The sequence below is a fragment of the Centruroides sculpturatus genome, unplaced genomic scaffold (assembly GCF_000671375.1).
Source record: "Centruroides sculpturatus isolate CEXI.00-Female unplaced genomic scaffold, Cexi_2.0 scaffold1714, whole genome shotgun sequence".
NCBI lineage: Eukaryota > Metazoa > Arthropoda > Arachnida > Scorpiones > Buthidae > Centruroides > Centruroides sculpturatus.
Genome location: NW_019386081.1, coordinates 35,458 through 48,681, shown reverse-complemented (window position 1 = coordinate 48,681; position 13,224 = coordinate 35,458). Strand labels below are relative to the sequence as shown.

General features: G+C 34.9%; 1 protein-coding gene across 1 annotated transcript in view; it reads left to right on the top strand.

Moving 5' to 3' along the window:
• The window catches only part of LOC111613473 (multidrug resistance-associated protein 4-like), a gene marked incomplete at its 3' end in the record, with an annotated part of 134,575 nt that overhangs the window by 86,757 nt on the left and 34,594 nt on the right, over positions 1–13,224 (top strand). Inside the window, exons 11-12 of the mRNA XM_023354827.1 lie at positions 1,643–1,834; positions 9,081–9,175. Of these exons, the coding sequence (XP_023210595.1) occupies positions 1,643–1,834; positions 9,081–9,175 (287 nt within the window). The remainder of the gene's footprint in view (positions 1–1,642; positions 1,835–9,080; positions 9,176–13,224) is intronic.

Below are 13,224 nucleotides of genomic sequence, written 5' to 3'. Positions count from 1 at the left end.
AAGGATCCCTGGTTGGATGGGAGGAAGCGGAAGTCGTGAGGCAAGTACACTCACCAACTTTGGCGAGGACGGCCGAAAAAATGGAGATATACAGGAGCAAACTTAAAGACGGATGCATTAATGCTAGGGATGCGGAAGGTCTTCCCTCGGCTTGGAAATTTGCCGTTAAAAAGCTTACAAGTAGCGCATCATCTGAAATATGATATTTAATTGATTTAAAGGAAACTTAGTATTAATGTTTAGTCGTTGTAGTATATTATTTATTATTTGGTATCGTTTACAATTTATTTTTATTCATATTAATTAATATGTTATTAGTTTATTGATATTTTTGAATTTTTGAACTTATTGTTCCATTTATGATGTATTCCATTTTCATATATTCGAACCTGATGATGATCCGTTAAGTGGATCGAAAACGTTCGTTTTTAATAAAACTCCCTCAGCAAGCAATAAGGTGTTGGTTACGTTATTTGTTTATTTTTGCTGGGTACGATTGTATTCAATATTGAATGATCTACCATATGAAGGGCGCCATTCAACATTTAACGACCATACAAGTTCAACAGGTTCAATACAAAATAGAGAATCAAGGTGTTAAGGTAGTATGTTAAAGGAATATATTGTAAACTCTCTCTCCGCGAGATAGGTAAAATTAAGGTTTAGTCTGTAAGGTAGATAGTTTCTTTGATATATCGATAATACTGTACTTCCATTTATTTGCATTCTCGTTTTAATTGTGTTTTATTTGATCATTTGTATATTATTGTATTTATCAGTCTATTCGTTATATTAAATTTATTGTTTATTTGTTAACAATGATCTCATTCATATCGATGCACTCCCACTTACATGAACGTAAGTCCTCCTAAAATTCGAATCCCTTTTTTCTCCTATCTGTAAGCGTGTTTATCCGCGTTAAAATACGTTTAACTGGTGTCAACATCCTGACAACAGACGCAATTGTGAAATCAGTCTCCGCATTTATACTAGCAGCGTAAGTCCCTCCACACTCGATATTTAGTAGTAAAACCATCCTTTTTCAAAAACAGAGGACTAGTTTAACAACTGGTAGCCGAGTAAGCTTTATACAAATCATAACTGTATTCTATATCCCCGGCCAACCTCACAATTTAAAATACGAACCAAAATTTAGAAAATCTATATTCAATTCGAAATTCGTTTTCGGAATATATTTCTGAAAAATTATTCCGATCTCGATTTCTTTCGTTCTTCGTAATTGTCGAGATGAATTATTTTTTGATTCGTCTCGTTTGCTAGATTTATCACATGACAAATATCAATGTAACAGGTGAAACAAATTAAAAACACGGATTGTTTTTTTAATAAGTTTTCTTAATTCACAAGACCTGGACAACAGTATAATACGTCCCAGAAGACACTTATATGATATAATTTTATTGAATAATTAATTAATAAATATAATTAATCAGTTTTTCTTATGAATTGACAAAATATGTTCTATCATACATAGCATTATATGTGTTGGTAAAGAAAAGCAATTGATAATTGAAATAATATCCTTATTATAATACGTAAACACTTCTAAAATGTTTATGTAATTACATTATTTATGCAAAACATTTCGTATCAAATAACTAAATGACATTAATATCGTTAGACGTCTTTATTAATGTCCTTGTTGGGAGAGATTCCAATTACTTCTGGTGAAGTGTCTGTGAAAGGAAAGATCTCGTATGCTTCTCAAGAAGCTTGGGTATTCAACGCAACTGTCAGAGAAAATATCTTGTTCGGAGAAGAATATCAAGAAGATAAATATAGAAAAGTCTTGCATATTACTGCGTTAGAAAAGGTAAGATAATTTTTGAATTTATTATTAAAACTTTTGCATCAATACGTGGGTTCTAGACGAAAATTTGTTTATGAACTGCAAGGTAATACGAAAATGATCTGTTATGTACCAAATTGCGATTACGTTACGACTCAATTGTATCGCGTTTTTTCTTAGAAACTTGCCATAGTTTAATTTAAGAAGTTAAATTATTAGAAAGTACAAATTATGTGGAGTAGAACCTCGAAAACTCGGCTCTCGATAACCCGGCTCTCCGGATAACTCGGCTACACCCTGGCGGGGCAAAAAAATCCTTAGTTAATTAATTTTCATTATAGACAGCTTTATAAAAGTATAAAAGCTCTCATAAAGTATTTTTCTGAGGTCTGTCTTATCAGGTAAATTACTGTACACAGTGTATTCATTAATTTTCATTTTCATGTAGTAAAGGCTGTATGCCTTCATAAAGGACGTACCTTTCCTTTGTTTAAGGATATTTGGGCAGTTTATTCTCTGTTGTATTCTCAAGTAAACAATACATACAAGTACAGTACAGAATTTTCTGAGGAAACACTCGTACTTATTTTTTTTAACCCCATTCCCGATAACCCGGCATTTTCACAAACTCGGCCGCCCTTCGGTCCACAATAGGCCGAGTTTTCGAGGTTCTACTGTATTTGGTTTTTATACTTTAATGGGTTTCTGTTAAACATGAATGAAGTAGCAATGTTAAATACATTAATTATTATAACATTGCAATACGTGTATTAATAGCGCAATGCGTAGTAGTAGTAGTAATAGTAGTCCATCGAATGCCAAATTGGACTTCCTAGCATACTGAGACAGCAATTACCTTTCATTGATTTTGATCATTGGCGAGGGCTTTAGCTTCCTACCAGGTCATATTGAGCATCTTCTAATCTTGATGAAAAGTTTTATGCCAAGTATTCCTGGGGCATTCTCCTGGTAGTTTCGCATCAGGGAAAGCTATTTCATGGCTGTATTAGGGAGCCTGTTGTTCTGCAAACAAAAAATGTAGCCAGCCAGAAAGACTTTTCTATGGGCGCAAAAGTTATGAAGTTTGCACATCCCACTCCAATGAATCGGTTCATTGATGATGTGATCTAAATATCAATTAACATCATGTCGTTTATCCTGATTCCAATTTTGTGTCTTTTTTGACCCAATGCTTGTTGTAGCATTGTCTCGCCTTTGTGTAACAAGGCGAGACAATGCTACACTGAGTGGTCAATGCTTTGACCACTCAGTGCGCAATGGGGCCCCATTGCGCACACCGGACCCTTCTTCCTGCTGCATGACATAAACAAGGGCGATGAGGAAAAGGAAAGGTACAGAACACAACACTGCCCGACTCCTCTCAAATTTCAAAGAAGTCTGTTCTACTATCGTCAGTCTAGATGGAAAAAATTGAATGCAGAAATTGGCCTTGAATATGATGAAAATGTTTGTCGGTACACCATATAGTTGCAGGATCTGTTAGAGGGACTCGTAGTGAACACTGTCAAAAGTCTTCTTAAAATCAAGGAAATTGATGACAAATGGGTTTAGATACTCAATGCCTTGTTCGATGATATTTCGAAGGTAGAATATCTGCCACTGTACGATCTTTTGTAGCAGAACCCAACTTGCTCCTCTTCGAATTGTTGATTGAGAGAAATCCGCAGGCGTCGAAAGAGGACCACACAAATTGCCTTTCCAGGCACAAAAAGGAGGCTAATACTTTGCCAGTTGTTACACTCGGAGATATCTCCTCTCGTAGGAATTCTGACTATAAGGATCTTCTGGTACCTACCCACAATACCAGTTCCTGTTAAATAATAACGCTAACTTTTCCAACAGGGACTGCCCTCCATACTGCAAAACCTCAGCCATAATTTTTTCAGAATCGGCTGCACTTCTATCCTTTAGACTCTTAATCGCAAGTACCACTTTCTTAAGGGTAATATCACCAGTGTCCACCTGAAGCTCACCCTGTGTATCCTCAATATCGAAATAATGTATGAAGGACGGTTCCGCATGATTAAATGTTTTCTGAAAATCTTCTATCCACCTCTTGTTCTGCTCATCTTGGGCCATCAGAAGCGTCCCGTTTTTGTGTTTTATTAGAATGCTGGGTTATTTTTCATCACAGTCAGTTCATTGATCATGCGGTACAGAGTCTTAGAGTCATTCCAGTCAGAAACGTCTTGCGCTTCAGCACCCTATCGTTTTAACTATTCCTTCTTGTCTTTCTGACAGTTTTTCTTTACACGTCTTTTTATCTCGGTGTATCTTTGGCTTTCTTCCTTCATCTCACTGATTTTTTAGCCTGAACTTTTTAAAGCTTTGCATCTTTTCTCTCATTAATCATCATACACGAGCGATCACATATCTACTGATCATTTTTTCGTCCTCGACATCTTCCAATGATGTTTTGGGTGCACTCCATGGCAATGTCTCTGAGGTTACCCCGAGATCTATGCAGTAAATCTGATACCTCTCGAAGAAGGGGAAAGAGATTGTGCATCTCCAGAGTAAATGCTTCGGTGATGATTACATAATTTAATAATAGAATCATAATTTCTCTCGCGCCGAATGTCGTTTCAGCATGAATTGCTTTTAATTACGATGTTTGAGCTTAACTTGGGCATGGTCAGATCTAATATCTGCACTTCTGTAAATCCTTACATCGTGCAATGCTGACCTCCACTAAATAAAGTAATAGAAATAAATAATACAAATAAAGTCTAACTCATTAAAACTGCTCTGTCTAGTAAAAGGCAGGTTTTCTTATGGATAAGCCAATGCTGAAAGTAAATGTTTTCAACACATAATTTGTAATGTTCACAAACGATGTTATTCTTTCTCCATTGTCACTCATATAAACAGAGATGCATATGCAACAATTACAGTCTCAAGTCTTCGACAATCGCCGCCCAATTGAACATTTAAGTCTCTGATCAGTATCCTCAAATCATGATTCGGGATACTGTCTTCGAGCTGCTCATAAAATTCATCTTCTTTTGTGTCCTTTACATCGTTAGTTGGTGCATACACTTGCACCACAGTCGCTTTGGCGTGTTTATAGATAAAACGAACGGTAATAATACGATCACTGATGGGCCTTTGTGAAAGTAGTGCTTTCATCATTCGTTTACTCAGAATAAGACCTACTGCACGTTTCTGCCACTCTACATTGTTCATGTGCAGAATGGTCTTGCCATCACTACTGATTCGGCCGTTTGTCGTTCAGGTAACCTCACTGATGCCAAATATATCGAACCGGTTTTCATTAAATGTCCGTAGTAGGTGAGCGAGTCTTCCACTTTGATATAGAGTTTGCACACTTCCCGTTTCAGTTTTCGTAAGATTTCTGGCAAAAAATATCGTTTCGGATACCGTTCGCTGGTTTCATCCGACGCTGTCATATTACTTCAAGCCAAACTTCTGCTGATTCAATCGAAATTTTTGTTTACTTTGCTGTTTCCTTACCACTTAAAATTTTTACTAGTTCGGCAATACCTTCAATATAATTTTCGTGCATTTTTCTTTCAATATACGATTAGTAAAATAAAATATTTTAGTTCATTAAAAACACGGCATTAAGAAAGTAAGAGACTTCTGACAGAAGATATACCACAGGAATAAAGGAAATAGGAATAGGAATAAGAATAAAGGAAATCAAGTATTTTTTTTTAATTTGGCAAATGTTCTGCTTTAGAATGCGAAGATATAAAACTTTGTAATCAGGGCTGTCTTTGTTCTTTGTTCTTTTATGTTAAAATTTATATTTTGCCTTTTGCATAAGTTTTTTTAAAGTCAATTATATATATTTCAATTATTACATTTAGAATGGAATCAAACTTAACTTGTCCATATTCAACTTATGCATGCTGGAATACTGACAGGATAAATTACAAGCTTGCGCTTCGATTCACTCGAATGCGAGTCAAAATGAAGAATATAAAGTATTTTCGATGAAAGGTCTACATTCTATCTACCTTCATCTTCCCCATTGGGCCCCCCTCTATTGTAGGCTTGCCTGATCATGAACAACGTGAGTGAACTGCTCACTTTGTTCTTCCGAGTAAAAATTATTAATAGCAAAGGAAAATTAAAGGAGGAATTGCATACTTAATTACTTACTTCAGAAAGTATAGCCAAATAATTTCGGCCATACTTCTCTTTATATTTTCGATTTCTATCCTTATTATGCGCAATGAACGAAAAACTGATATATCGATTAATATAGTCTCTCGGCATGTTAAAACCATGTACTTTTTAATGTTTTTGATGCCCTTCCTTCGATGTAGTGAAGATCGCAAAATTTCAAAATTGCACGAAAAAAATTTTTACATAGAGCCACAATAAAAATCAGTGGGGTACAGTAATACTCCCTACAAGTAACGGCGTAACTTTTATTAGCGCGACTAACCGAGGTGAGCCGATCTGACTTATAGTTTTGAGAAAACACTTATTAGTTGATATCGAGTCAGCCATGATAGAAATGATCAATCAGAGCATAAAAGGCATAAAAACAGGATTTTTAAAGCCAATACACGGCAAAAAATTTTCCCATAGACTTAGCATTGAAAGTTTGAAACGTGGAGTTTTTTGAAGATATTTATTGCTAAATTGCGTTGAAAACATGTTTATTCGTCTAAATACTGTCAAACGACTTATCATTAGCAAATTAGAAGTGAAAAAAAAACGATTATAACACGAGATTTTATTGCGATTGTTCACATACTTTGATGTGGTAGCCCTCGAGGGCGTGGCATTTCGCGGGAATATTTCCAGCAATTCTTTTTATAGGTGGATCTAATAACAGACATATAAAACCAATTACAGTGTAAAAGAAGTTTACTATCATTGTTATATGCCAATAATCTCCATTTTACGTCTAGTTGCTGTATGATGTTAGATGGTGTATTTTTGGAAATACTGTGATATTTTTGGCCTGGAGTTGGGAACAGATAATTTAATTGTTGTGGCAGTTAAAAACACATACAGGAAGAAGAATGAGAGCTTAGATAGCATCAGACTTGTTGACAGTTTGTAAAATACACTTTTGAAGTTGACAATTTTTTTTGAAAAATTCCTAAAAACAGGAGACTTTCTGTTTTTCGTTAGAAATAAATAAAAACGATATATTTAAAGTATTTTTCTTGATTAATACATCAAAAACACATGCCCACAAACATCCAAAATAAAAAAATCGCTAAAAAAACTATGAGTTTTGAAAAATTTAATTTTGAAACAGGGAGAATATAGTATCTCGCGGGCCTAACTTCGCGAGAGTAAGGCTGCGCGCTTAACCACGAGTTAATAACTGGCCATGTACAGTACTTGGAAATTACTGTAATAGCAAATTTTCGGTTCATTTCATTATGAGCGGGCACTTCGTCAAAGTGGAAAAGTGATCACTTTTGAGTATATTTTTCTCTTAATACACTCGTTGCATAAGATTTCGCTTACCAAGTTGTTGTCATATCAATACGAAATATGGTATGTAAATAACTCCCAAAAACATATGGAAAATTTTACAGGTATAGCATGATAGCTCGTTGTGTAATGCCAGCAGAGATCATTAAAGTGCATTCTTTTGTCGTATAAAAGTGCAAATGCATCCTGTCTGTACTTCTCCTGTTGAAAAAATTCGGTATCCCTAAAGCAGCTTTTATGTCACACTCGAAAACTATTTGAACAACTAACCGAGTTTGAGAAGAAAAAATCATTGTGGTAAAAAAGCCAGATGGTCAACTTGTCGATTAGCCTGTCATCCGAACCATTCAAAACAACTGTGAAAAATTGCTAGGACCAGTAGATGAGAGAGAGCAGGTACACACAGCTCCCATGCTGAAGGCACCTTCGCAGACCACTATTCTCAGATGACCCAAAACACACCTGTTTGTCTTCGGACCTGTTTGTTGTCCATTATCCGAACACGGGTGGCATTATTACTACAGGACGCTGCGTCTCGCGGTACCATTTCGAGGCCCCAGGATAAGAAACATTTGGTATTACTGCCGCTATGACATGAATTAAAATTCACACCATCCTTCTGATTATCTACTACAATCAATTTAGATTCAATTTCAGCACTGACGACAGCCATGTTTATGTTAATCCCCCTATATTTTGTGCAGCATATTGCCCTTCAACTGGAATAATAGTCTGGGGTGTAACGACAGTAGGTCACTTCTAGTAGCTATTCAAAAGACCACCACAGCCCTGCAGTATGTTTGTGACATTCTGCAGCCACATTGTTGTCTCTTATGACAGGTCTCTGAAGAGCCATTTTCCAACAGTAAAATTTTCGAACACACACACGGCAACACTGTCAGTAGATACAGTCTACTGTCAGTAGACTGTATCTACTGTCTATACTGTATGTACAGTCTACTGTCAGTAGACTGTATCTACTGACAGTGTTGCCGTGTGTCTACTGTCAGTAGACTGTATTTGCCATATTCCACACTTTCCTGGCATGCACGATCCCGTGATTTGTCACCGATTGAACATGTCTGGAATCTAATGGAATGCAATATTAAAGTGTTCAGGAATTTGACGAAATGAGGGAATTATTTGCAACAATTGTGGACCGATATACCGCCAAGAATCACACCGCACTCGTATGCCTATATTCCTGCCTGAATCACAGAATGTATTCACACTAGAGATGTCCTAAAAGTGCAGTTTTTATAATATTTTTCATTTGTACATTTTCTTACAATAAATGTTTTTTTTTTTTTGCTTTCATTTTATAATCACTTACTTATGTCTCCATTGCATTCATAACGTACAATTTCATTCCATTTTGACAACTCCTTGCTGCACTAACTTCTAAGGAAACGAGTGTATGTTAATGACGTTTTGTAATACTTGTAATTAGCGAGGTTGAGGCCGAAGTTTTAAACGCGAAAACGTGTACGTCGGACGTTCAGCGCTGCTTTTCTGTATGAGCCTACAAGTTTGACAATGGTTCTTGTATAGTCAATGGAATCATGCTCGAGACTTTAAACACTATTTTCAAACTCTTAGGCTAAGAGGAAAGCAGCGCTGAACGGCCGACATACACGTTTTTTGCGTTTAAAACTTCGGCCTTAACCTCGCTATTAATTTATATTTTCTAACGTTTCAATAAATTTCTTTATAAGTAATTTTTAGCTTCAATAGTGTAGGCAATGCAAATTTTATTCAAACTAAACGTGACTTGTAAAAAAATTTATTCAACGTCTAGCATTTATTTATTTATTTATTGTAGGATATTAAATTATTTCCGAATGGAGATGAGACAATTGTAGGAGAACGGGGTGTCATGATGAGCGGTGGGCAAAAGGCAAGAATTAATTTAGGAAGGTAAGATCGATCTTTCTTAATTATTGTATTTCTAGGAGTATAAACATGAAAATACAATTTTAATAGGAATAAGCCAGATGCACTGTAATAATAAATAGATTTTATGAAAATCAGATTAATTCTTCTAAGTAAATTGATTTTTAAATTAATTATTATATCCTGATGAAAACGTTACTAAAAAACTTACATTAATTTAATGAGCTGAAAAAAATATTATGGTTTGTTTAGTTTTTCCAACAAAAATAGAACATCTAGTGATTTCCTAGAAATTCTATATTAATTTCATGTAACAATGATGAAATTTTCTTGTAGGTTTGATTGCAAAATATCAATAATTATCGCACAAGTTTAAAGAAAAATGATTAATAGACAAAACAGTTATAAATTATTATAAAAAATAAAACTCTAACATTAATCTAAATATATGAAATTACTGACAACTATGTGCAATTGTTTGACGTGTACTTTAAGGTAACAAAACAGTTCAAAAAATAAATAATGAATTGAAGCCGAGCTTCAGAAAATCAACGGCACACAATGTTTTGAGATCAACAGACAGTGTTTCTTTTATCAAAATTAAACAACTTCGATTACAAGCTGCAAGAAGCAACTTAGAAAGAGGAGAAGGGTGGCAAAAATTGATTTTCTCGGATGATAAAAAGCGAAAACTTAACGGATCTTATAGTTTTATCTATTATTGGGCCAACAAAAGACCAATACTATATCAACTAGCTTATATTTCAAGTATATTCTGTTAAATATAGTTAGAGAATATGATATACAGGGAAGACGTCGAACTGTAAGAGGAAATTAATCAAAAAGTGATTAAGCTTACGGATTCAGTTCGTACAGGTTTTATAAAAAGATATGTCGAGAAAGTGATATAGATTGAGAATAGGAAAATACCAGAAATAAGATGGAGGAATAAATTACCATTCATCTTATTAAACCAATTTCAAGTTCTGAAAAAGGTTAGAGAGGTCTTTGAGAAAGTTCAAACTTTGATTTGTCTTATGCACTGTCATGGAAAACACAAAATTAAAAGAAATATATTAAAAAAGTAACAGTTTTTTTGCTTGTAACACACACTTTTTGGTGAAGGTCTATGTGAGGTTTCGAAAAATTGTAGGAGGTCGACGATGAAAAACGTTTGCTGACCCCTGCTTTAGAAGATTGTATTGAACGAACAAACTGCGAATGGACTAATATAAAAATTATTGAACACACTAATAGAAAAATTTAAAAATTGAAAAAGACAAGCTAGCCAATGAATAAAGTTTGTCCAATAATTATCGGGACTGACTTTTTCCTTCCTATGAGAATGGATGGAGGGCAGTCTTTATGAGTGAAATCGGTGGTAAGGGTTGTCACATAGGATACGAGAACCGGCTCAATTGTCACCGAGCCTTTGGAATGCGTAGATCTTGCCGAAAGTGAGAGTGTGTTTGCGCTAGCTTTGAGAGTCAAGATGCAACAAAATATCGATCAGCGATTTGCTATTAAGTTTTGCGTTAAATTGAACAAATCCGCTACTAAGATTTTTTAGGTTTGCTTTTTAGGTTTGAAGAAAGATCGCCGATACCTGGATGCTCCATTACGAGGACGAACCCAGTCACATTTTAGTAATTGTGAGAGGGACACTAGCCAAACACAACGTTTTAACGCTTCTTCAACCACCCTGAAGTCCAGATTTGGCGCCCTCGACTTCCTTTTAATTCCTCGAATCAAAAGGAACATGAAGGGATCGGAACGTTTGAGGCATTCCTGGCTGCTTTGACAGGATGCTAAACAGCCTTGCGGTTGCCTACATTCAGGGGACATAAGATGATTGGATACAGCATTGGCAGCGATGTATTGACGCAGGATGATCGTAAAGCCGGAACAAAAGAGCAGAGATGCCAAGGTTTTTTCTCTTTGCAAAAACACTCAAGCTCGGTAAAGAAATAAGACCGGTAGAGGAAAAATGTAGAAGACTAATACATATAATATAAAAGCGATTCCAAAAATATATTATAACCAATCTTGAGGTCAATATATTGCTTGCACAGAACCAAGGAAAATTAGTGAAAGAATTACAAGACCTCTTGTTAATAGATGAAGAAACAGGGAGAGTAATAAATTTTGGGAATTCGACTTTCAATATAAGTATAATCTTGTTTTGCAGCATTACTTGATTTCATGCTTCAACCATCTCCGGAATTAGATAATTACTCCAATGACATGATGCAATTAGCAAGATTAGTATGTTATGAATTATGTTTTAGCTTTAATAACCAAATATACAGACATAAGAGAAAAAAGTTTCCATGGTGGAAACATGTTACGATTGTTATGTGAAATGGTGTTTCGAAAATTGAAAAAATTGTTCTATATAACTTGTTAGCAGATATTAATATATTATAAAAGATAACCGGATGGTGTATGTATAGTTTTGAAGATTAACAAAGGAATTACTGAATTTATTGATAAGTTTAACAGTAAAAAAGATGGGCTGTCATTATAGACAGAACAAAAAATCATACTGCAGCTACATTATATAGTTATAAACATAAAATTTAATAACTGAAAGATAATCTCAAGTGTGTACATTAAGCCAGCACACAGCTTAAGCCAGTACAGCCATTAAGCCAGTACAGCCGTTAAGCCAGTACATCCCATCCAATTCAAATGACCGTTTTCAAACAAACTAGCCTGCACTCCATCAGAAGATCTTTTTTATATCGCCAACACCACGGCACTGTCCAAGATAACTTGAACTGAGGGCTCTGTATTAAAATGTGAAAAGACAAACATTTTTAAGTTTACACACTATTTAGCAATAGCTCTCAATGCTGAAAAGCTTGAAATATTGTATATAAAAGCAGATTTAAAACAAATGCATTATTGCAGGAAATGCTAACAGCTTAGTAGCAGCATGGAGTTACATTGTAAATAATAAGTTTAGAAAAAACTTGTAACTAACTTATTTTTATTATATATTCTTATGTTTTTTATTTTGCGTTTAACTGTTATTTAGTATTTACGTTAATTTTCAATTGTTTTCGCTTTACTTTCAAATATTTAAACTTTGTTGCTTTACAAACATCTCCAACCCGATATACAATATAGCTACAACCAACAGACTGCCGAAAATCTATCGGGCTAGTTTTATGCTAATTATTAGATAAATTACGTAATCAATTTGGTACTAGAGGTAAGCGTTAGGCNAAATGGAACAATAAGTTCAAAAATTCAAAAATATCAATAAACTAATAACATATTAATTAATATGAATAAAAATAAATTTAAACGATACCAAATAATAAATAATATACTACAACGACTAAACATTAATACTACGTTTCCTTTAAATCAATTAAATATCATATTTCAGACGATGCGCTACTTGTAAGCTTTTTAACGGCAAATTTCCAAGCCGAGAGAAGACCTTTCGCATCCCTAGCATTAAGGCATCCGTCTTTAAGTTTGCTCCTGTATATCTCCATTATTCGGCCGTCCTAGCCAGAGTTAATGAGTGTACTTGCCTCACGACTTCCGCTTCCTCCCATCCAACCAGGGATCCTGCGCCATCTGGGCCAATATTGTCGTATTAGACCCTTTTCTAGCATCACACTTGTGTTCCCTAATCCTTACCCCGAGGTTTCTGGTAGTAACTCCTATGTAATGTTTTTTTATTCCTAATAGCTGGTTCTCGTAGGGAACCTTGTAAACACCTGCCTTATTTTCTTTTTTAATAACCCCTTTATCGTTTCTAAGAATTTTATATAAATTGGGAGCTCTTTTCAAAATCACCTTTGAACCTTTAACGCTTGCAATTTCCTTCATAATTCCTCCTAAATATTTGTTGAATGTAAATTTTGTGTACTTAGATGGACCTTGTCTGGAGCCTTTATCATTATTCTTCTCAAATTTTTTAACAATACCCGTTATAATATTTTTCTTATATCCTAAGGCTTCTGCTAACTGTGTGATCCTTTCGATCTCAGTAACCCGGTCTATAACGTTGTCGCAGTATAGAAAAGCCCTTCTAACCAAGGCACGAAATGCTG